Source organism: Ursus maritimus, unplaced genomic scaffold, assembly GCF_017311325.1.
Source record: "Ursus maritimus isolate PB19 unplaced genomic scaffold, ASM1731132v1 scaffold_21, whole genome shotgun sequence".
Lineage (NCBI taxonomy): Eukaryota > Metazoa > Chordata > Mammalia > Carnivora > Ursidae > Ursus > Ursus maritimus.
The window spans coordinates 45433326-45455373 of NW_024424564.1; the positions used below are offsets into that span (position 1 = coordinate 45433326).

The window sequence follows — 22048 nt, forward strand, 5'->3', positions numbered from 1 at the left end:
ACCCTCCCTGGCAGAGTCCTTGTGCCCTACTCTGCTCCCATGGCACCTAGGGGAGGGGCTTAAATCCCCTGTTGCAGTCACCCTGTCCCTGTCTTCCCCCACCCCTTTGGATCTAATCAGGACTCTCTAGACATGGGGGCCAAGTGCTGTTTGCAGGGATGCAGACGCTTGTGGGAGAGAGCTGAGGAAACACTGCTGTTTCTAGCCCGCTTGTTTCTGCTTGATGACAGATGTATTTCTCTCTAAAGGAGGACTCTTCTAGGATGGCTAGTGTCAGGAAAGAGCAAATGCAAAGAGCCAGCAAGGCCTGTTTCCCGCGTGGTCCCTGAGCAGAGCAGCCATCGTGGCCAGAGCTGAGTGTGTGCCAGGTGCTGGGGGGACACTGGCCATGCAGGAAGGTCTGGTTCCCCCAGCAGCCCTAGGAGAGACAGGCCCCTGCACAGATACAGAAGCTGAAGGGAAAAGGCTCTACGGCTTGGGAGAGCTGTAGCAGCAGCACTGCTGTGGGCTTTTCTGCTTTGCCTTGGCCAAGGGGCTCGGGGTGCGCCCGTACCCCACACCCCACACCCCGTTCCCTGCCCCCACACCTGTGCACATGGAAACCAACCTGACCTTTCCTTCTGGGGTCCCCGGCCGTAGTCCCTGGGGCATCATGGCTCCTCCCCCAGCTTTAAGGGAAGGACAGAGGGACAGAATGATGATGCAAGAATCACACTCCAGGGCTTGAGATGATCAACCCACGGGTGGGCCAGGAGCTCGGCTTGAATTTGCAGATGGAAAAGCCACGTGAGGGAACAGGTGGTGTCTTGGGTCCATTAACTCAGGGAAGGGGCCAAACTCAAGGCCACGTTGACGCTCTGACCTCTGACACTTGGTTAAAGTTGTGTGGGTTTTTTTTGTTTTTTAAAGATTTTATTTATTTATTCGACAGAGATAGAGACAGCCAGCAAGAGAGGGAACACAAGCAGGGGGAGTGGGAGAGGAAGAAGCAGGCTCATAGTGGAGGAGCCTGATGTGTGGCTCCATCCCATAGTGCCGGGATCACGCCCTGAGCCGAAGGCAGACGCTTAACCGCTGTGCCATCCAGGCGCCCCTAAAGTTGTGATTTATCCACCTCTCCTTGTTTATTTCTGGGTCACTTTTCTGCAACCTCCCTTCCTCCTGATTCGTCACCCTGTCGCTAGCACGCCCTGCGCGTGACGAGCCGATGAAACCACTGTGAGAGCAGAAGGCGATGCGATGTCCATTCGAGCTGCGGCCCGATGGGCTAATGTGCATGAGAGCGGATTGTGCACGTGGACGGGCTCCCGGAACACAGCCCCGCAGTGCGGCAACAAGGCCGGGGCTGCAGACTCGTCAGGGGAAGGACAGACATCTGCACTGCGGGGACATGTGCCGAGTCCAGCCCACTTGGGGACCCTAAAGATCTAGTGACTAGAAAATACGGCTCTACTTGACCCCCGAGGATCATAAGAAAAGTCACCCCGGATGACCACAGTTTGAGAGGCAGGGTTCTCGGGCAACATCTTTGGTCAATAAGCCACTCAGCGCACTGTGAAGGCAATACCGCCTCAGTGGGCAAGTCCCCCTCTCACAGCCGAGGGAGGTGTCCCGCAGATGCCGCGGCATCATCAGGTGGAGGCTGGAAGAGTCAGTTGATGGGGGTCAAAACGGCACCCTCACCCAGTGTCTCCATCCCCTGGGCACGGGTGCTTGGCTCAGCCATGCAGGACCTTATGACTTGTGTTTCAGAGCAGGGACCCCACTTCCCGCTTCTCCCTCTGTCTATGGACAGTGTGGGGGGTTGAGCAGAGGCTGCAAATTGGACATAGGACGATGGGGACTTCTGAAGTCATCAGAGTGGCTGGCAGAGACATCTAAAGGGATTGCATCCATGATGACAGCACCCAGTCGCTCATGTGACATGGAAGGGGAGCCACGGGTCTGGGTCACTTCTGACCAGCCTGCCAGCATCACCCAGTGGACCATCCTATTTGTCTTTGCTCCGATCGGTGGTCAAATCCAGCCCTGAGAACCAATTATTAACTTCAGGAAGGCTCAGAACTAAGTATTAAGATGGAAAAATCAAACCAACCATCTTCTCGCATATTCCGACAATTCTAACTTTATTATTACTGCCCTTCCCGTTGCTTGTTCCTCCACACCTCTCTTAAACATGCCCCTGCGTCCTCTTCAGTCCATTCCCCTCACTCTCCAGCCCCCTCGCTCCATATTCCAGGTTCCATGTTCCTTCCTCTCTTTGACATCTCTCTACCCCCTTCACCATCTGCATGAACGCCTCCCTCCCTGGGCTCAGCTACAGAAATGCCCAACTCCTCAACACTCCATCCCAAAAACTTTATTTTGCCCTCTTTTCCCCTCTAATAAGGTAACTCCATGTCTTTGTCCCACACATGTCCCTGCTCCCTGCCCTGCTCTGAGGTCATGGAGTCGGGCCCTCCGTCAGACTTTCATAGATCTTGGTGAGCTCCTCCAACTTGCGCTCCAGCTCCCGGGCATCCTGCCTCAGCTCTTCAGCTGACTCTGCCTTTGCCCCCTCCTTCAAGTGACTTGAGTCTTTCACAAGGTTGTACACATCCATTGCAAGGAAGAGACCTGCGGTGGCCGCACCCATGATCCGGGCTCCTTTGCTCATTGCCAGAGCAGTTCCTCCAAAAGCTTTCTTCACCTGCCTGCCACTTCGAACTGAGACACTCCGAGCTGTCATGACGCGCCTGGCATTGACTACTAGACGAGGTTTGACTCTGGCGAGCTTGATTGCACGAGCATTCTTCGCAATGTTTTGCAGGGCTTGAATGCATTTCCCTGTTAAGGAACTAATCTGGGGTATGCAGTCACGCAGAACCTTTGCAAATACATCACCTTTGTCAAATTCAGCTGATGTCAGTTGACTGGCTTGGGCTTTTGCGGACGACTCACTTGAGTATTCCACGATGCTGGTAGACACTTCGGTCACAGCGGCTGCAGCTCCCAGCCCTGCTCCAGTTGCCAAGAGTGTCAGACTGGCCCCTGCTGTTATAGGAGCCAGACCCAGACCAAGGATGGTCAGGATGCCAGACGCAGCGCCAGCGGAGCCAGCTACGATCTTGGAGATGGTGCAGTTCTTGTGTAGCCGGTCAACATCATCTGCGAGCTCCCGGAGCTTTCTTATACGCTCCTCAAGATCCAGTTTCAACTGGGGAAACACACTCAAAAACCTCTCCCTAGCCAGCTTATCTTTGACCTCCATATCCATGGCTCCTTCCAGCTCATTAAGAGCTTCTCGTAGTGTATCCGCTTCCTCCCTGCAACAGTGAAGGTGAAGTGATTAAGACAAGCTTATCTGTAAAGGGGGCTTCATTCCATCGATCCTACATAAACCACAGAATGTTTACTGTAAATCAAATGGAAAAGAATTTTACAAATATGAAGACATTTTCTTGCAAAGTTAAACACACTCTGTACATTGCTCATGCTCCGTCCATTAAGAAATAAGTCAGTCCATGTCAACTTAAGAAGCTCTTGAGTGGTGGTACTGGATGAAGATGGCTTCACAGTCAAGGACAGGTCCACACAGTCAGCAACACAGTGTCTGTATTTGGGAACTCCATAGATGAACAAAGGGAAGTGGGGTTGGAGCAAAAAACTTTTATTGGAGAATCTTCGTGTGTAATGAAGGATTAACCTCACCCACAGAGAGGTCTGCACTTTGCCCTTGGCACTAGGAAGTGACCTATAGGCCCCACCTAGGATGTCAAGTGTCCTAGAACGATAGGACTGTCTTCCTTTGCCTGGACCTAGGGTCACTGGCCAGTCTCAGAGATGATGTATGATGGGGGCTGTGGGGCATGTGTTGTCAGTTCTTACCTAAGGAGGAACTGGAAACTCCTTAGTGTGACTTCCATGGGGAGCTGAGGATGACAGGTCAGCCATTTGAGGAGCAAGTGATTGAGCCCCAATAAAACTGTACACTGAGCATGGGCTGACAAAGACCCTCTCCTTGACCAAACGTTATCCAGGCTCGTCTGAGCCTCCTCGTGACTAGGCCTTGACCTTGGTCTTCTGTGCTCTGTCCGTGACAGCCTATTGCGCCCAGTCTTAGCAAGAACCCATTGAGTCAGGTTAGCAAGAATCCTCTCACCTTGATGTCTCCTCTTAGTGATTTCCCATCCTCTCCCCTGCCCTGCTCCTTGACTATAAATTCCTAGTTGTCTTCATGGTATACTGAGGTGAGCCCCATCTCTCCCCCCTATGTCAACACTCTTGACGCCTAGGGCATGAATTAAGTCTTCTTTACCATTTTAGTAAGTATCACAATGATTGCTACTTTCACAGTGTGAGCTTCTCTGGTTGGCAATGCCCCAGGTGCACTGCCACACACTGAATACAGGACAGCAAGGACGCCTGAGGATAATGAAATATTTTCACTGGAAACCCTCCCAAACTCTGCCCCAAGTGTCTCTCTCTTTGGCTGATGGGAACCTGTATCCTTCCCTGTAACACAGCGTAACTGACAGTGTAAGCTCTCGCTGAGCTCAGTGAGTGCTTCCAGGGAATCATCCAATCACAGGGTGCTTTGGGACACCATCCCCAATTTGCAGTGGGTCCCGACAGTAAAGGCGGTCTTAGGGATTGTGCTCTCAGACTTTGCAGTTTGGCTAACTCTGGGCACTTGGAATTTAAGAAAACAAAACATCGGAGTGAGAAGGCACCTTAACGAGCATCTTGCTTGGCACCTGCTCTCTCCTCCCAGACTGATGTCCTCTGCTGGGGCCCAACCACTGCCCCAACTGACTGTCAGGAAGGACACCCAATACCCTGCTTCCCCTCAGACTCTCCAGCTCATGGCATGGACTCCCGAGCCACCACCCAGCATCCCGACCTAACAGGTGTCACCAGCCTAATTCACACCTAGCTGGTACCCAAGGCCATGTGCAACTTTCTGACAACTCTTAAAGATGCAAGAGACTCTGGGAACCTTCTATATGAATCACTAAACCGGAAATGACCTGCATTTGGGCAAGCTAGTGGAGGAAGTACTTTCCTCCCTGGGGGGGATCTCTGAGGCTCAGAATCCCCAAAGAGTACGGAATTGGCAGTTAGCATGGAGCTGGGAGTTGTCACAAAGCCACACGACCACATCCTATTGGTGTGGGGCTGCTCTATGTAGAAGAGAAGAGGCTTCCAAATGGTAGTCAAGACCCGCCAGCAACCAGACATGTATGGAGGAAACAGCCCCCAGGGCCCTGTATGCCCACTGGTGAGGAGATCAAAGAAGGGATTAAAGAAATGTCCCCTCTCCCAATCACAAGGCCTCTGCTAGGTCCCCGGTCTCCTCAAGTTTTGTGCCCTAGAGAGTCACTCAGTCTCAGCCCAGTTCCCCAAGCATAATTGTCTTCCAACAAGGACCCACCTGTTGTCTATCCTGACCGCCAGCTCTGGCCCTGGTCCAGGTCTCCTGGGCCTTTGGGCAGGAGGACTGCACTTGGTTCCTCACCTTTGACCTCGCATTCACACTAAGGCCTTCGTCACAATCTTATCAGACTGAATTACTGTTTCCATTGAATAAATGACAAATCTGAGACTCCGAAACATCCAGCCCCAGAGCCCCAGAGCTGGGCAGAGATGGAGTCAGGATCCAACCCTGCTCAGTCCAATTTCACTCCGGCCTCCGCACCTCATGGGCCAGCAGGATCCTGCATGTTCCTAGAACTCCGCTGATGGGGAGGGAAGTCTCTAGTTCGAATCCCCAGGTTCATAGACTGAGGTGTCAGTGTTCTTTGCACTTGTCCCAGAGGAAGCCATGCTTGGCCCACATCTGCAGAAAGAAGACCCTTGGCCCCTGTCTCTTCTCAGCAATCTCCTAAAAAGTTAACATTAACTGAGCACCTACTGTGTGCCAGTCAATGTGCTAAGCCCTTTACATGCATTATCTTCGTTACTTCATGATGAAACAAGAGACCAAGGCAGAGATAGGTCTCTTTTGGGTTAAGGCCAAGGTCCCATCACCTGCCCTCTGCAGGTTTCGCCTCTTCTCAATCCGAGGCCATTCACTGCCAGCAAATGTCAGGGAAGACATATTCCTCATGGATTGTTGAGAAGGAGCATACTCAACCCCAACCCCAGGATACTGCCCTGCACATCCTGGGGCATCCCCGGGCATTACCTGGACAACGTGGCCTCAGCCACGAATCGGTCCCAGGCTTCATGGTCAGTCAGCAAGAAGTGCAGTTCCTCTCGGCTCACTGAGTTCTGGAAAGACTCAATGACTTCCTCGACAAGTGCTTCGCTCTCTAGATGGAAAGAAAAAAATGAAGGGTTGTTTAGTTTTTTCCTTTCCCTGCTTCACTAAGGGAGACAGGAAACCAGGGCTTAGCTTGAGGGAAGCCACAGCGCTAAATCTCTGTATTCTTAGATTGGGGGAGTGGGGCGTGGGGAAATAGCTGAGAGCCGGCCTAGGCAGGGATATTGAGATCAATAGAATCAGTTCCTGCTCCGCTTTCTAATTGGTAAGCAGGTGCTTATAGTGGGGACACAGGACACCTGCCCTCACTTAGCCGTGGGGGGGCCAGGGGATGATGGGGGAGGGGAGTTTTCTACCTGGCACTAACAGGTTCCAGGTAGAGGGGACACCAACAATACTTAGGGAGGACATATTGTGTAGTAGGCCATGGCCCAAATTACAGAAAAACATATTACATTTGATCCTCATGACAACATGAGGAAATATTCTCATTTTACAGTGAAGGTTAAGTAAGGCACTCCAGGTCACACAGGTGGGAGGTGGCAAAGACCACAGTGGGGTCCAGGTGAGTGGCTCATTGACCCTGTCTGAGCAGTCAGGCTAGCAGCAGTGTGACAGCTGGAAGGAATGGCCTCTGTCCTGAAGCCCCACAGTCATCCTGAGTCATGCTGTAGGCCCGGACAGGGCAAGAGGGCAGAAGAAGCCTCCAAGTTTGCTGGTCTACCCCCTCCCCACACCCTGCCTCAGGACCCCTTTCTTCCTTCCTTTCCATTTTGCTGTCCCCAACCTCCCTGTGGGCTGTCCTGACCTCACTTCTGGGTCATTTGATGGATTTGAGGGCGGCAGGGAGAGGCAGGAAATGAGGACCTCAGCCATGACCCTGAGAGGACAGGAGGGAGGGGTCTCTATAGACTCCTGGTTTGGGGACTCCCCTTGACCCCTTTTGGGGGCTCAAGGACCCTTCAAGGGACTGATTCCTCTGTAGTTTTACTCAGCTGGAGGTACCCCTGCAGTTCTAGGAATCATCCAGAGAAGTGGAAGTTGACTACCTGGGCTGAGCCCATGTGCTCCTGAGGTCATGGTGCCGGCAGTAGGATCTGACTGTTTTTCCTCGCGTCTGCGTCCCGGGTGGAAGGAGGTGTCGCTTCACCTCTGGGGAAGAGAGAACAAATCGTGTGGTCAAATGTGAGCCACCTGTGGCAGCAGGAAGCAGCGAGGGGCCAGGTCTCTGGTGCTTCCCTCTGGGATGCTTACAAAAGCCAAAGTAGACTTTACCCGATGCACTTGTCTGTCTACGGGCTTCTGCCAGCGGATATTTAAGGAAAGTTACTCACCTCACTCCAGCTCACTCCCAAGGCACGCCAGACTCCTACCGTCCTGTTGGGGTACAAGGAGAAGATAATCGGACAAGGAGACTGCCATCTGAGAAGTTATAGAAGCAATACAACCAAACACAGAAGAAAAGATGGGACAAATGCTCTGGAAATTCCTCAAGGTCAGGAACGTGTGTGTCTACTAATTGCTAAGAGCTAATACGGATCAAGTGTCTACGACAGGCAGGGCTCCTTACGTGCTCCCTCACTGACCATTCTCACACCCCCAGGGGGTGGGTGCTCTTGTGGCTCCCACTTGAATGGGGAAGACAGCAGCACCTCAACTTAGGTTAGTCCACTGTTCACAACAGTGCTAGAGCCAGGACTTGAACCCGAGTGTCTCTGAGCCAAATCCCATGTTTGTGATGACTGTGCTCTACTTCCTTGAATATACAAAAACATTTATTCATATACAGTTGATTTTTCAACAATACAGGGGTTATAGGTACCAACTCCATCCCTGTGCAGTCAAATTCATACATAACTTCGGACTTTCCCAACACTTAACCACTAATAACCTACTCTTGACCAGAAGACTTACCAATAACATAAACAGCTGACCAACACATAGTTTCTATGTTATATGTATTACGTACTGTATTCTTGCAATACAGCAAGCTACAGAAAAAGAAAATGTTAAGAAAATCATAAGGAAGGGGCGCCTGGGTGGCTCAGTCGTTGAAGCATCTGCCTTCTGCTCAGGTCATAATCCCAGGATCGTGGGCTCAAGCCCCACAACTGGCTCCCTCCTCAGTGGGGAGACTGCTTCTCCTTCTCCCTCTGCCTCTCCTCCCTGCTCATGTGCTCTCTCTCTCTCTCTGTGTCAAATAAATAAAATCTTAAAAAAAAATCATAGGAAGAGAAAGTACATTTACACTAGTGTACATATATTTAATGAAAAAATATGCATAGAAGTAGATCTCTGTTGTTCAGCTTGTATTGTTCAAGGGTCAACTGTAGAAGTGTTTATTTGTAAATGACTCTTCTCATTCCACAATGAGGACTTGCATCAGGAACCAGTCTTTGTCTGGATCAATTTCCTGGTGTCACAGCTTCCCAAAGCCTGTGTCTTCCCAAAGCCCAATGTCCTCCTTGCTTCCACAAGATTATTCATCCCACTGGGCCTGGAGTCCTGCGAGGTCCTGGTACAACCCCACAGCCCTACTTTGGATTGTCAAGCCTTCCCGATAATGCCCAGTTCTCTCTGCTGTCCTCCGCCAACTTTGAACCTTAGACTGCTTCTAATTCTTTATCTAAATGATACTGCAAAGAACAATCTCCTTGTAGAAAACTTTGCATTTTGCATTTGAGATTGTTTCCTTAAGACATTTCTAGAAGCAGGATGACTGGGTCGAAAGTATCGACATGTACAAATTTTTTCATACCTAGAGCCACACTGTTATGAAAAAAAATTATACCAGTTCACATTCACACTCACACTACATGACACTGTCCACCATTCTATTCTTACCAGTTCTTCATCGTCTTTTTTAAAAAAACAGACCCTTATAGAGCGAGAATTTATTTTAGTTTTGTTATTCTCTTGCCTTAGGAGATGAGGAAAGACAGCAAATGTTGATTAGGTTTAAGTATTATTTTTTTAAAAGAGTTTATTTAGGGGCGCCTGGGTAGCGCAGTCGTTAAAGCATCTGCCTTCGGCTCAGGGCGTGATCCCGGCGTTCCGGGATCGAGTCCCACATCGGGCTCCTCCGCTGGGAGCCTGCTTCTTCCTCTCTCACTCGCCTGCTGTGTTCCCTCTCTCGCTGGCTGTCTCTCTGTCACATAAATAAATAAAATCTTTAAAAAAAAAAGAGTTTATTTATTTATAATTCGTGAGAGACAGAGAGATTGAGAGAACGAGTGGGAGGAGGGGCAGAGGGAGAAGCAGACTACCCATGGAGCAGGGAGCCCGACACAGGACTCGATTCCAGGACCCCGGGATCATGACCTGAGCCGAAGGCAGACGCTTTCCCGACTGAGTCACCCACGCACCTTCAGCATTATTTTTTTTAAAGTTTATTTATTTATTTTTTTAGTAATCTCTACACCCAGGTTGGGAATCAAACTCACAACCCCAAGGTCAAGAGTCCCATATTTTTCCAAATAAGCCAGCCAGGTGCCCCTAGGCCCTCTTCGAAGAAGGCAAAAGAGCATTTATCAACTACCCCACTGAGACCTGACTGAAATGATAGTAAAGATATAAAAAAAACTAATGATAAGAGTGACTCACATTTGTGGCCTTTGCTCTGCACTGGTAATTTCTCCAAGACTTTACAAATAATAACCTATATTCTTCCAATAATCATGGAGTTGTGTGTGTATCATTTGCTTTCCTGCTTACAGATAAGGGAACTAAAGCACCGATACATGACTTGCCCAGAGTCAGAAATCTAGTAAGTGGGGGTTGCCTGGGTGGCGCAGTCGTTAAGCCTCTGCCTTTGGCTCAGGGCGTGATCCTGGCGTCATGGGATGGAGCCCCACATCAGGCTCCTCCGCTATGAGCCTGCTTCTTCCTCTCCCACTCCCCCTGCTTGTGTTCCCTCTCTCGCTGGCTGTCTCTATCTCTGTCAAATAAATAAATAAAATCTAAAAAAAAAAAAAAAAGAAATCTAGTAAGTGGTAGACTGGGTTCAAGGGTTCAAGGTCCTACCTGCTGGACTCAAGAACCCATACACCGTCTCTCCTCATTCTGCTACCGGTTTAAAAAGAGAATGGTCCAACAGGAGTCCAGAGGTTTAGACAAATGTTTGAAGGCAGACTGGATGGAGAATTGATAGCTCAATAAAGAAGACGAGAGGGAGGTACCATCAGAAAAACAGAGAGAGAACAAGGCAATAGGCAAGAAGAATGGTCTGCTAGGTACAGCTTCAGAAAGGGAGACAGAAGATGAGAGGGAGGTGGAGGGAAGCAGAGGAAGGTTACCAACCCCTCACCTGATCCTATATTCACAGCAGTCTAGGTCTACACCAGATGGGGAAAAGCAGAACTGAGAGACTCTGGATAAAATACCTGTCTTCTGGCATCTAGGGGGCCCTCATCCAATCACACTCCAGGGAAGCCTGTCAGTCAACTTACCTCTCTGTAAATATGAATGGGCAATCAAGGGTCACATATATAAGAAAGATGAAAAGATGGAAAAGGTGACTAAGGTAAATAAAAAATGACTCCAGAAGGGGCACCTGGCTGGCCCAGTTAGTAGAACATGCAAGTCTTGATCTCAAGGTTATGAGTTCGAGCCCCACAGTGGGCATAGAGCTTACGTTTAAAAAAAAAAAAAGACCACAAAAATCAACTGGACTTAACAAACCTCAAAAACAATGATACCAGAAGAAACACGTAATTTTGATTATAGGGAATAATTTTTTAAAACTTGAACCAATGTCCTCAGGGAGATTAGAAAGGTGTTGTCTTCATAAAATGAGAACGGAGTGCAGTAAATAGGGGAAAAAATAATGAGAAAAAAAGAGATCTTAGGAATTAAAAAGTGATTGACAAACTAAAGAAGCCTACGGAAAGGCTGGAAAAGTTAAGGAAAACTTCCAGAAAAGAAAACAAAAAGGTGACAAAGAAATGGAACTACATGAGGAATGACAAGTTACCATTGCTATCAATTCTTAGAAAATAACCTCAGAAAGAGCTGCAGAAAAGAAAAAGTGTGTGTGTTTACGGGGTGAGGTAGAGGATAATAACCAAGACACCAAGACACAGAAAGATAGGAGGTCCAGGAAACAGGAAAATTAACATAGACAGAAAGGAATCCAAGGAATACAGCTGGGCATACTGAAGGCTTACAGAGCATCCAGCCCAGAATGGAATACGAAGTGAAGAGTTCTATGGGGAAAGGAGACTTATAATAATATATTTGATATAATACTTAATATAATGCACAGTTCAAAAGAAAAGGAGGAAATGTTGAAGACAACATTACAAAGCATAAAAACAAAGGCAATTAGAAATCAGGAAAAACGAAAGCTGCCCAAGAAAGCATGTGCAACTGTATTTCACAAGCTAGCTCAACAGTAAACAAAACGGAAAATATCACACATATGTAAACCTCCTTGTTCAATTTTTAACTTCTAGAACAAAGGAGACCCTTTAAATATGAGAACAAAATGCACTTGTTGCCAATCAATATGTAAATTAAAGTACAATGGTAGAAGTTAGGAGGTGAAGCATTAAAGATGGGAGGAGGATTAGCCTGGGACCTGGGGCTGGAGCAGCAGGTTCCCCCTCATCTACATAACCTTGACCATGATCCTTAACTTAAAGAGCTGTTTGGAGGGTCAGTAGATGGGCAGGGACACCCAACCTCCCAGCTTACCAGGGAATCTTCCTCTGAGCTGAAGCACATCCAGGGGTTCTTACCTTGGAGGACCCGGCTGCGAGTCTCTGCGGTAACCACACCCGGAGCCCAAACATATGGACCTAAAGGGAAACTGAAAGTGTCCACTTCCAAGCAGCTCCTGATGAAACAAACACAGCTGGCCGGTCCTAGTGTCCTACCCACCCTCGGCTGCCCTGACTGCCTCAAAGGAACAGCCCCACACCTGCGTTCCAGGACCTTCCCTGCTCAGCCCTCCTGCCACTGACAGACTGTGGGACCCCTCAGCAAATGAGTCTTCCTACAGACCCCTGGGGGTTGTTTCCAACCCCCTCCTCTCTGTCCCTTCCACTGCACTCCCCGGCGACTCCCCGGTGTGCCTGCCTTATTCACCTTCCTGTCCCCAACATGCCAGGTGCTCACAGCTGACTTGCCATAGTGCAGCCACTGAGTGCCACACCCCTGTGGCTTCCAGGCATTTACTGGTGTAGACCCTTCTGCCAGAAGCACCTGCTTCTATCACCTGGAAAAACCATGCTCAGAATTCAAGCCCAAATCTGGCATCATCTCCTCTGAGAAGCCCTCCAGCACCCTCCCTGGCAGAGTCCCTGTGCCCTACCCTGCTCCCATGGCACCTGGGGGAGGGGCTTAAATCCCCTGTTGCAGTCACCCTGTCCGTGTCTTCCCCCCACCCCTTTGGATCTAATCAGGACTCTCTAGACTTGGTGTCCAAGTGCTGTTTGCAGGGATGCAGACGTTTGCGGGAGAGAGCTGAGGAAACGCTGCTGTTTTCTACCCGGCTTCTTTCTGCTTGATGACAGATGTCTTTCTCTCTAAAGGAGGACTCTTCTAGGAAGGCTAGTGTCAGGAAAGAGCACATGGAAACAGCCAGCGAGGCTGCTTCCCACGTGGTCCATGGCCAGAGCAGCCACGGTGGCCAGAGCTGAGTGTGTGCCAGGTGCTGTGGGGATACCGGCCACGCAGGCAGGTCTGGTTCCCCTGGCAACCCTAGGAGAGATGGGCCCCTGTACAGATACAGCAGCTGAGCGGAAAAGGCCCCACAGCTTGGGAGAGCTGTAGCCACAGCACTGTTGTGGGCTTTTCTGCTTTGCCCTGGCCAAGGGGCTGGGGGTGGGCCCGTACCCCGCACCTCACCCCCACACGTGTGCACATGGAAGCCAACCTGACCCTTCCTTCTGGGGTCCCCAGCACATGTCCCTGGGGCATCATGGCTCCTCCCCCAGCTTTGAGGGACAGACAGAGTGACAGAATGATGATGCAAGAATCGCACTCCAGGGCTTGAGATGATCAACCCACGAGTGGGCCAGGAGCTCGGTCTGAATTTCCAGATGGGGAAAGCCAGGTGAGGCAACAGGTGGTGGCTTGGGGCCAGCAACTCAGGGAAGGGGCCAAACTCAAAGCAACGTTGATGCTGTGACGTCTGAAAGTGGGTTAAGGTTCTGTTTTATCCACCTCTCCTTGTTTGGTTATTTCTTGGTCACTTTTCTGCAACCTCCCTTCCTCCTGATTCGTCGCCCTGTCGCTAGCATGCCCTGCGCGTGACAACCCGATGAAACCACTGTGAGAGGAAGAAGGCGATGAGATGTCCATTCGAGCTGCGGCCCAATGGGCTAATGTGCATGAGAGCGGATTGTGCACGGGACGGGGTCCCGTAACACAGCCCCACCGGGGCTGCAGACTCATCAGGGGAGGGACAGACATCTGCACTGCGGGGACATGTGCCGAGTCCAGCCCACTTGAGGACCCTAAAGATCTAGTGACTAGAAAATATGGCTCTACTTGACCCCCGAGGATCACAAGAAAAGTCACCCCGGATGACCACAGTTCCAGAGGCGGGGGTCTCGGGCAACATCTTTGGTCAATAAGCCACTCAGGGCACTGTGAAGGCAATCCTGCCTCAGTGGGCAAGTCCCCCTCTCACTGCTGAGGGAGGTGTCCGGCAGACGCCAGGGCATCACCAAGTGGAGGCAGGGAGAGTCAGCCGACGGGGGCGCACAACCGGCACCCCGCCCAGTGTCTCCATCCCCTGGGGACGGGTACCTGGCTCAGCCATGCAGGACCTTATGACTTGTGTTTCAGAGCAGGGACCCCACCTCCCGCTTCTCCCTCTGTCTATGGACAGTTTGCAGGGGGGAGTAGGGGCTGCAAACTGGACATAGGACAATGGGGACTTCTGAAGTCATCAGAGTGGTTGGCAGACACATCTAAGGGGATTGCATCCATGCTGACAGCACCCGGTCGCTCCTGGGATGTGGAAGGGGAGCCACGGGTCTGGGTCACTTGTACCAGTGGACCAGCCTATTTGTCTTTGCTACGATCGGTGGTCAAATCCGACCCTGAGTAGCAACTGTCAACTTCAGGAAGGCTAAGAACTAAGTATTAAGATGGAAAAATCAAACCCACCGTCTTCTCGCATATTCCGACAATTCTAACGTTATTATTCCTGGCCTTCCCATTGCTTGTTCCTCCACACCTCTCTTGAACATGTCCCCTGTGTCCTCTTCAGTCCATTCCCCTCACTCTCCAGCCCCCTCCCTCCATATTCCAGGTTCCATGTTCCCTCTTCTCTTTGACATCCACCCCTACCCCCGGGCCATCTGCATGAACCCCTCCCTCCCTGGGCTCAGCTACAGAAATGCCCAACTCCTCAACACTCCATACCAAAAACTTTATTTTGCCCTTTTCCCCTCTAATAAGGTACCTCCATGTCTTTGTCCCACACATGTCCCTGCTCCCTGCCCTGCTCTGGGGTCATGGAATCGAGCCCTCCATCAGACTTTCATGGATCTTGCTGAGCTCCTCTAACTTGCTCTCCAGCTCCTGGGCCTGCCGCCTCATCTCTTCAGATGACTCTGTCTTTGCCCCCTCTGAGTTTCTCACAAAGTCGAGCATATCCATCAGAAGGGAGAGACCTGACATAGCCCTACCAGTGAACTGGGCAATGGCTCTATCTGAGTCTCTCCGTATCATGAGGCGCCTGGCATTGACATAAGCTACCCTGAGGGCACGAACATTCCTTGCAATGTTTTGCAATTCTTGATCGCAAGTGCTTGCTAAGGAAGAAATTTGGGGTTCGCTGTGACGGAGAACCTTTGCAACGATCTTCTCTTTGTCAGTGCCAAGGGATTTCAGGCGACTGGCTTCGGCTTTTGCAGACGACACCTTTGAGTCTTCCAAGAAGCTGGTGGACACGTGGGTCACAGCGGATACTGCTCCCAGCCCCGCTCCAACTGCCGAGAGTGTTAGACTGGCCCCTGCTGTAAAAGGTGCCAGACCCAGACCAACGCATGTCAGGACACCAGACACAACGCCAGCAGAGCCGGCTACCCTCTTAGAGAGGGTGCAGTTCTTGTGCACCCTGTCAACATTATCTGCGAGCTCCCGGAGCTTTCTTATACGCTCCTCAAACTCCACTTTTAACTGGGGAAACTCACTCAAAAACCTCTCTCTAGCCAGCTGGTCTTCGGCCTCCATATCCAGCTTGTCCAGACCTTCACGGACTGCATCTGCCTCCTCCCTGTAACAGTGAGGGTCAAGTGATTAAGACAAGCTGATCTGTAAAGTGGGTTTCATTCCATCGATCCTACATAAACCACAGAACGTTTACTGTAAATCAAATGGAAAAGAATTTTACAAACGTGAGGACCTTGTCTTGCAAAGTTAAACACACTCTGTACATTGCTCATGGTCCGTCACACATGGTCCATCGGGGAATAAGTCAGTCCATGTCAACTTAAGAAGCTCTTGAGTGGTGGGTACTGAATGAAGATGATTCGCAGGCAAGGACAGGTCCACACAGTCAGGACCACTGTGTTTGTAGCCTGCGACTCCGTAGATGAACAAAGGGACGTGGGTTGGAGCAGAAAAACCTTCATTTGGAGAATCTTCGTGTGTACTGAAGGAATAACCTCACCCACACAGAGGTCTGCCCTTTGCCCTTGGCACTGGGAAGTGATTGCTAGGCCCCAACTAGGATGTCAAAGGTCCTAGAACCATAGGACTGTCTTCTTTTGCCTGACCTTTGGCCATTGGCCAGACTCAGAGATGATGTATGATGGGGGCTTTGGGTCATGTGCTCTCAGTTCTGACCTAAGGAGGAACTAGAAAATCCTTAGTGTGACCTCCAGGGGGAGCTGAGGACGACAGGTCAGCCATGCAGGGAGCATGTTATTGAGCCCCAATAAAACTGTACACTGAGCATGGGCTGAAAAAGACTCTCTCCCTGACCAAACGTTATCTGGGCCCTTCTGAGCCCACCTCTTGACTAGGCTTTGACCTTGGTCTTCTGTGCTCTGTCCTTCACAGCCTGTCGTGCCCAGTCTTAGCAAGAACCCTGTTAGGTCAGCTTACTGAGAATCCACACACTCTTCATACGTATCACCATGGACATCTGATCAAATCCCACCTTCGATGTGGAACTCCTTGACCTGGCTTCAGGAAAACCCAGCTGGGTCAGGTTAGCAAGAATCCCCACCTTGACGTCTCCTCTTAGTGACTTCCCATCCTCTGACCCTGCCCTGCCCCATGGCTATAAATTCCTAACTGTCCTCATTCTATTTCTAGTTGAGCCCAAACTCTCTCCTCTATGACAACACTCCAGACACCCAGGGCATGAATTAAGTCTTCTTTACCATATTAATAAGTGTCATAATCATTATTTATACTTTCACAGTGTGAGCTTCCCTGGTGGGCAATGCTCCACGTGCATTGTCACACACTGAATACAGGACAGTAAGGCCTCCCGAGGACAATGGAATCTTTGTACTGGAGACCCTCACAGACTCTGCCCCAAGTGTCTCTCTCTTTAGCTGATGGGAACTTGTATCCTTCCCTGTAACACAGCATAACTGATAGTGAGAGCTCTCACTGAGCTCGGTGAGTGCTTCCAGGGAATCATCGAATCACAAGGTGCTTTGGGGACAGCCTCCACAATTTGCAGTGGGTCCCAACAGTAAAGGCAGTCTTAGGGATAGTGCTCTCAGACTTTGCAGTTTGGCTAACTCTGGGCACTTGGAACTTAAGAAAACAAAACCTCGGAGTGAGAAGGCACCTTAACGAGCATCTTGCTTGGCACCCGCTCTCTCCCCCAGCCTGATGTCCTCTGCTGGAGCCCAGTCACTGCCCCAACTGACTGCGAGGGAGGACACCCAGTACCCCGCTTCCCCTCAGACTCTCCAGCTCACGGCATGGACTCCGAGCCACCACCCAGCAACCCGACCTCACAGGTGTCACCAGCCTAATTCACACCTAGCTGGTACCCCAAGGCCATGTGCAACTTTCCGACATCTTTTAAAGATGCAAGAGACTCTGGGAACCTTCTATGAATCACTAAACCGGGAATGACCTGCATTTTGGCAAGCTAGTGGAGGAAGTCGCTTTGGTGGGGACCTCTGAGGCTCAGAAATCCCCAAAGAGTACAGAATTGGCTGCTGCCTCCTGTGGAGCTGGAAGTTGTCACAAAGCCACACTGCCTCATTCTATTATTGGTCTGGGGCTGCTCTATGTGGAAGAGAAGAGGCTTCCAAATGGCAGTCAAGACCCGCCAGCAACCAGACAAGGTATGGAGGAGACACCCCCTCATGACCCTATATGCCTGGTGGTGAAGAGATAAAGAAGGGAAGGAAGAAATGTCCACTCTCTCATTCACAGGACCTCTGCTAGGTCCCTGGTCTCCTCATATTTGTGCCTTAGAGCGCCACTCAGTCCAGCCCTGCTCTCCAAGCCTACCTAGTCCTCCAACCCAGACCCCACCAACCCTGGTCTATCCTGACCACCAGCTCTGGCCCTGGTCCAGGTCTCCTGGGCCTTAGGACAGGATGACTGCACTTGGTTCCTCACCTTTGACCTTGCGTTCATAATAAGGCCTGCGCCACCATCTTATCAGACTGAATTACTGTTTTCATTGAAAAAATGACAAATCTGAGACTCCAAGACATACAGCTCCAGAGCCCCAGAGCTGGGCAGAGATGGAGTCAGGATCCAACCCAGCTCGGTCCAGTTCCACTCCAGCCTCTGCACCTCGTGAGCCAGCAGGATCCTGAATGTTGCTAGAACTCCGTAGATGGGGAGGGAAGGCTCTAGTCCGAATCCCGAGGTTCACAGACTGAGGTGTTACTGTTCTTCTCACTTGTCCCAGAGGAAGCCGTGCTAGGCCCACATCTCCAGGAAGAAGACCCTTGGCCCCTGTCTCTTCTCAGCAATCTTCTAAAAAGTTAACATTAACTGAGCACCTACTATGTGCCAGTCACTAGGCTAAGCCCTTTACGTGCATTATTTCCACTTCCTCAGGATAAAACGAGCAGATGAAGAGACCAAGGCAGAGACAGGTCTGCTCTGGGTTAAGGCCAAGGTCCCATCACCTGCCCTCTGCAGGTTTCGCCTCTTCTCAATCCGAGGCCATTCACTGCCAGCAAATGTCAGGGAAGACATGTTCCTCATGGATTGTTGAGAAGGAGCATACTCAACCCCAACCCCAGGATACTGCCTCGTACAGACCTGGGTGACCATCCTGGGGCATCCCCGGGTGTTACCTGGACAACGTAGCCTCAGCCACGAATCGGTCCCAGGCTTCATGGTCAGTCAGCAAGAAGTGCAGTTCCTCTATGCTCACTGTGTTCTGGAAACACTCAATGACTTCTTCGACAAAAGTGTAGCTCTCTAGATGGAAAGAAATAAATGAGGGGTTGTTTAGTTTTTTCCTTTTCCTGCTTCACTAAGGGAGACAGAAAACCAGGGCTTAGCTTGAGGGAACCCACAGCGCTAAATCTCTGTATTCTTGGATTGGGGGAGGACGGGAAGGGAAATAGCTGAGAACCGGCCTAGGCAGGGGTATTGAGATCAATAGAATCAGTTCCTGCTCCGCTTTCATATCCGATAAGCAGGTGCTTATAGTGGGAACATGGGGCAAGTCCCCTCACATAGCAGTGGGGGGCCAGGGGATGCTGGGGGAGGGGAGGTTTCTACCTGGCAACAACAGGTTCCAGGTAGAGGGGACAGCAACAATACTTAGGGAGGACACACTTTGGAAGAGACAATGGCCCAAACCATGGAAACACATTATATTTGATCCTCAAAACAACACAAGGAAATATTCTCATTTTACAGGGAAGGTTAGGTAAGGCACTCAAGGTCACACAGGTGGGACGTAGCAAAGACCAGATTGGGGTCCAGGTAGGTTGCCCACTGACCCTCACTGAGCACTCAGGCTGGCACCAGGGTGACAGCTGGAGGGAATGGCCTCTGTTGTGAAGCCCCACAGTCATCCTGGGCCATGCTGGGGGATTGGACAGGGCGAGAGGGCAAGAGAAGCCTCCACGGTTGCCGGTCTTCCTCCTCCCCCTGTCCCGACTCAGGACCCCTTTCCTCCCTCCTTTACACTCTGTTGTCCTCCACCTCCCTGTGGGTTGTCCTGGCCTCACTTCTGGGTCCTTTGATGGGCAACTGGCAGGGGAAGAGAGGAAGTGAGCACCTTGGCCATGACCCTGAGAAGAAAAGAGGAGGGAGGTGTCCCTACAGATCCCTGCGTTGGGGACTCCCTTGATGCCTCCTGGGGCCTCAAAGACACTTCAAGGGACTGATTCTTCCGTAGGTTAACTCAGCTGGAGGCAGCCCTGCAATTCAAGGAATCATCCAGAGAAGTGGAAGTTGACTACCTGGGCTGTGCTCACTGGCTTCTGAGGTCATGGTGCCAATACGAGGATCTCAGATTTTTCNCTACAACTTGCGTGTGTCCCGGCTGGAAGGAGGTGTCGCTTCACCCCCGGGGAAGAGAGAACAAATCGTGGGGTCAAATGTGAGCCAGCTGTGGCAGCATGAAGCAGTGAGGGGCCGGGTCTCTGGTGCTTCCCTCTGAAATGGATACAAATGCCAAAGTAGACTTTACCCGATGTGCTTGTCTGTCTACCGGCTTCTGCCAGCGGATATCTAAGGAAACTTACTCACCTCCCTCCAGCTCACTCCCAAGCCATGTCAGACTCCTGCCATCCTGTTGGGGCACAAGAAGTAGATAATCGGACAAGGAGACTGCCATCTGAGAAGTTATAGAAGCAATACAACCAAACACAGAAGAAAAGATGGGAACAAATGCTCTGAACTTCCTGGAGGTCAGGAACGTGTGTGTTTACTAATTGCTAAGAGCTAATACGGATCAAATGTCTACGACAGGCAGGGCTCCATACGTGCTCCCTCACTGACCATCCTCACACCCCCAGGAGCAGGGTGCTCTTGTGGCTCCCACTAGATTGGGGAAGATGCCTGAGCCTCGGCAGGGCTGTCCAAAGCCTCACCTCCCCCAGGGAGGCCAGGCCAGGTGTGGACATCGAGCCCCACTCCCTCCCCCTTCAGCCTACTTTTAATCCTTAACGAACAGTGGGGGTCATTTCCTTACTGCACTCCAGGTTCCTCTGAAGCCAGAAGAAAAGCCGGGTTTCTATGGATTGTAGTCAGCCCCTGTTAAAGATGTCTTGAACCAGGTGGAGAAGAAGAGGAGGACGAAAAGAAGGAGGAGGAGAAAGATGAGGCAGAGGAGGCAGAGGAGGAAGAGGACGAAAAGGAGAAAGAGGACGAAAAAGGGGAAGGGGAGGAGAAAGAGGAGGAAGGGGAGGGGAAAGAGGAGGAGGAGGGAGGGGGGAAGAAGGAGGTGGAAGGGCGAGGGAGAGGGGGAGAAGAAGGAAAAAACGAAAGGCTTGTACAAAGTCAACCAATCAATCAATAAATCCCAACCGGACCTAAATGTAAGCTAGAGAGAAAAAGCTACAAATGTCCTGGAAGACATGTTTAAAAAAAATAATGTAGAGTTGGGGAAATTTCTAAGCAAGATGCAAATCCCAGATCCCACGAAGGGGAAGTTTCAGTTATCTGACCTCTTAAAAATTAAAAATTGCAAAGGACACCACGAACAAAGTCAGACTACAGGGAGAGGCCAGGACGCAGTACCCTCGATACTGAGAGCACAGAAAAGCTGAGCATGCACGAAACACGATAGATCCCACGAATCAACAGGAAAAGACTGAAGACAAGTTTTTAGAGATGTGAACAAACAATTCCCAGGGAAGGCACTCACCCAGGGTCACAGAGCTCTTGGTGGGCGCAGGCAGGACAGAAGGGAAGACCAGGCCTTCTGATGCAGCTGTCTGGTGAGAAATGGTATTTTAGCAATCCCAAGACTTCTAGGTTTGCCTCTGTCCGCATAAACACACAGATAAAACTCACGCCCTTATTGTCGACCCCACAAGTCTACAGTTTGCTGTTTTCAGTTTCCATGCCTGGACCATCTTTGGTGTGGCCCTTCCCACCCCAGGCCCCTCCTTCTTTCTGCTGCAGTTTCACAGGCCTGCTCTTCTCTTCCTGCCCCACAGTGGGGGGAGCAGAGGGCCCGGTGGGGGGCAGGGAGCCAAGCCCAGACATCTCCCTGCTCTGGGGCCCCCACCCTCCAAGCTCACCAAGGAGCTGAAGCACATCCAGCGGTTCTTACCTGGGAGGACCTGCCTGGGAGTCTGTGCAGTAACCACACCCAGAGCCCAAACATATGGACCTAAAGGGAAACTGAAAGTGTCCACTTCAAGCAGCTCCTGATGAAACAAACACACCCGGGCTGGTCCTAGTGTCCTACCCTCCCTAGTCTGCCCTGACTGCCTCAAAGGGCCAGCCCCACCCCTGCGTTCCAGGTCCTTCCCTGCTCAGCCCTCCTGCCACTGACAGACTGTGGGACCCTCAGCAAATGAGTCTCCCCACAGACCCTCCAGGCTTGCTCTGTTTTATCCACCTCTCCTTGTTTGGTTATTTCTTGGTCACTTTTCTGCAACCTCCCTTCCTCCTGATTCGTCGCCCAGTCACTAGCACGCCCTGCACATGACAAGCCGATGAAACCACTGTGAGAGGAAGAATGCGATGCGATGTCCATTTGAGCTGCGGCCCGATGGGCTAATGCGCATGAGAGCGGATTGTGCACGTGGACAGGCTCCCGAACTCAGCCCCACCGTGCGGCAACCAGGCTGGGGCTGCAGACACGTCAGGGGAGGGACAGGCATCTGCACTGCAGGGACATGTGCTGAGTCCAGCCCACTTGGGGACTCTAAAGCTCTAGTGACT

At 51.0% G+C, this 22048-nt stretch overlaps 1 protein-coding gene across 9 annotated transcripts; it reads right to left on the minus strand.

The window, feature by feature from the left end:
* Positions 1 to 2109: 2109 nt before the first annotated feature.
* On the minus strand, positions 2110 to 21558 carry LOC103676430 (apolipoprotein L3). Of its 9 annotated transcripts, none has more exons than XM_040637459.1 (6): positions 21432 to 21503; positions 21021 to 21090; positions 19901 to 19943; positions 19612 to 19807; positions 18490 to 18616; positions 14609 to 15476 (listed from the first exon to the last, which is right to left on the minus strand). In XM_040637459.1, the coding sequence occupies exons 4-6, from the start codon at positions 19640 to 19642 to the stop codon at positions 14711 to 14713; spliced, it is 924 nt and encodes a 307-aa protein (XP_040493393.1). In that variant the 5' UTR covers positions 19643 to 19807; positions 19901 to 19943; positions 21021 to 21090; positions 21432 to 21503; the 3' UTR covers positions 14609 to 14710. The 9 variants fall into 9 exon arrangements, with proteins under 9 accessions (XP_040493391.1, XP_040493392.1, XP_008703830.2 ...); XM_040637460.1 differs by lacking the exon at positions 21432 to 21503 and adding an exon at positions 21170 to 21193; XM_040637457.1 differs by lacking the exons at positions 18490 to 18616; positions 19612 to 19807; positions 19901 to 19943; positions 21021 to 21090; positions 21432 to 21503 and adding exons at positions 2110 to 3305; positions 6167 to 6293; positions 7294 to 7396; positions 7579 to 7621 and having other exon boundaries at positions 15394 to 15476.
* Between the last annotated feature and the right edge of the window lie 490 nt (positions 21559 to 22048).

Bases quoted from the DNA above. Each gene is read 5' to 3' on its own strand.
- LOC103676430 (XM_040637457.1), bottom strand. From the start codon at position 7,324: ATGACCTCAGGAGCACATGGGCTCAGCCCAG. The intron at 6,294-7,293 runs GTAGTCAACTTC...CTTTCCATCTAG, and splicing joins AGCACATGGGCTCAGCCCAG to AGAGCGAAGCACTTGTCGAG. The intron at 3,306-6,166 runs GTAATGCCCGGG...TCACTGTTGCAG, and splicing joins GCTGAGGCCACGTTGTCCAG to GGAGGAAGCGGATACACTAC.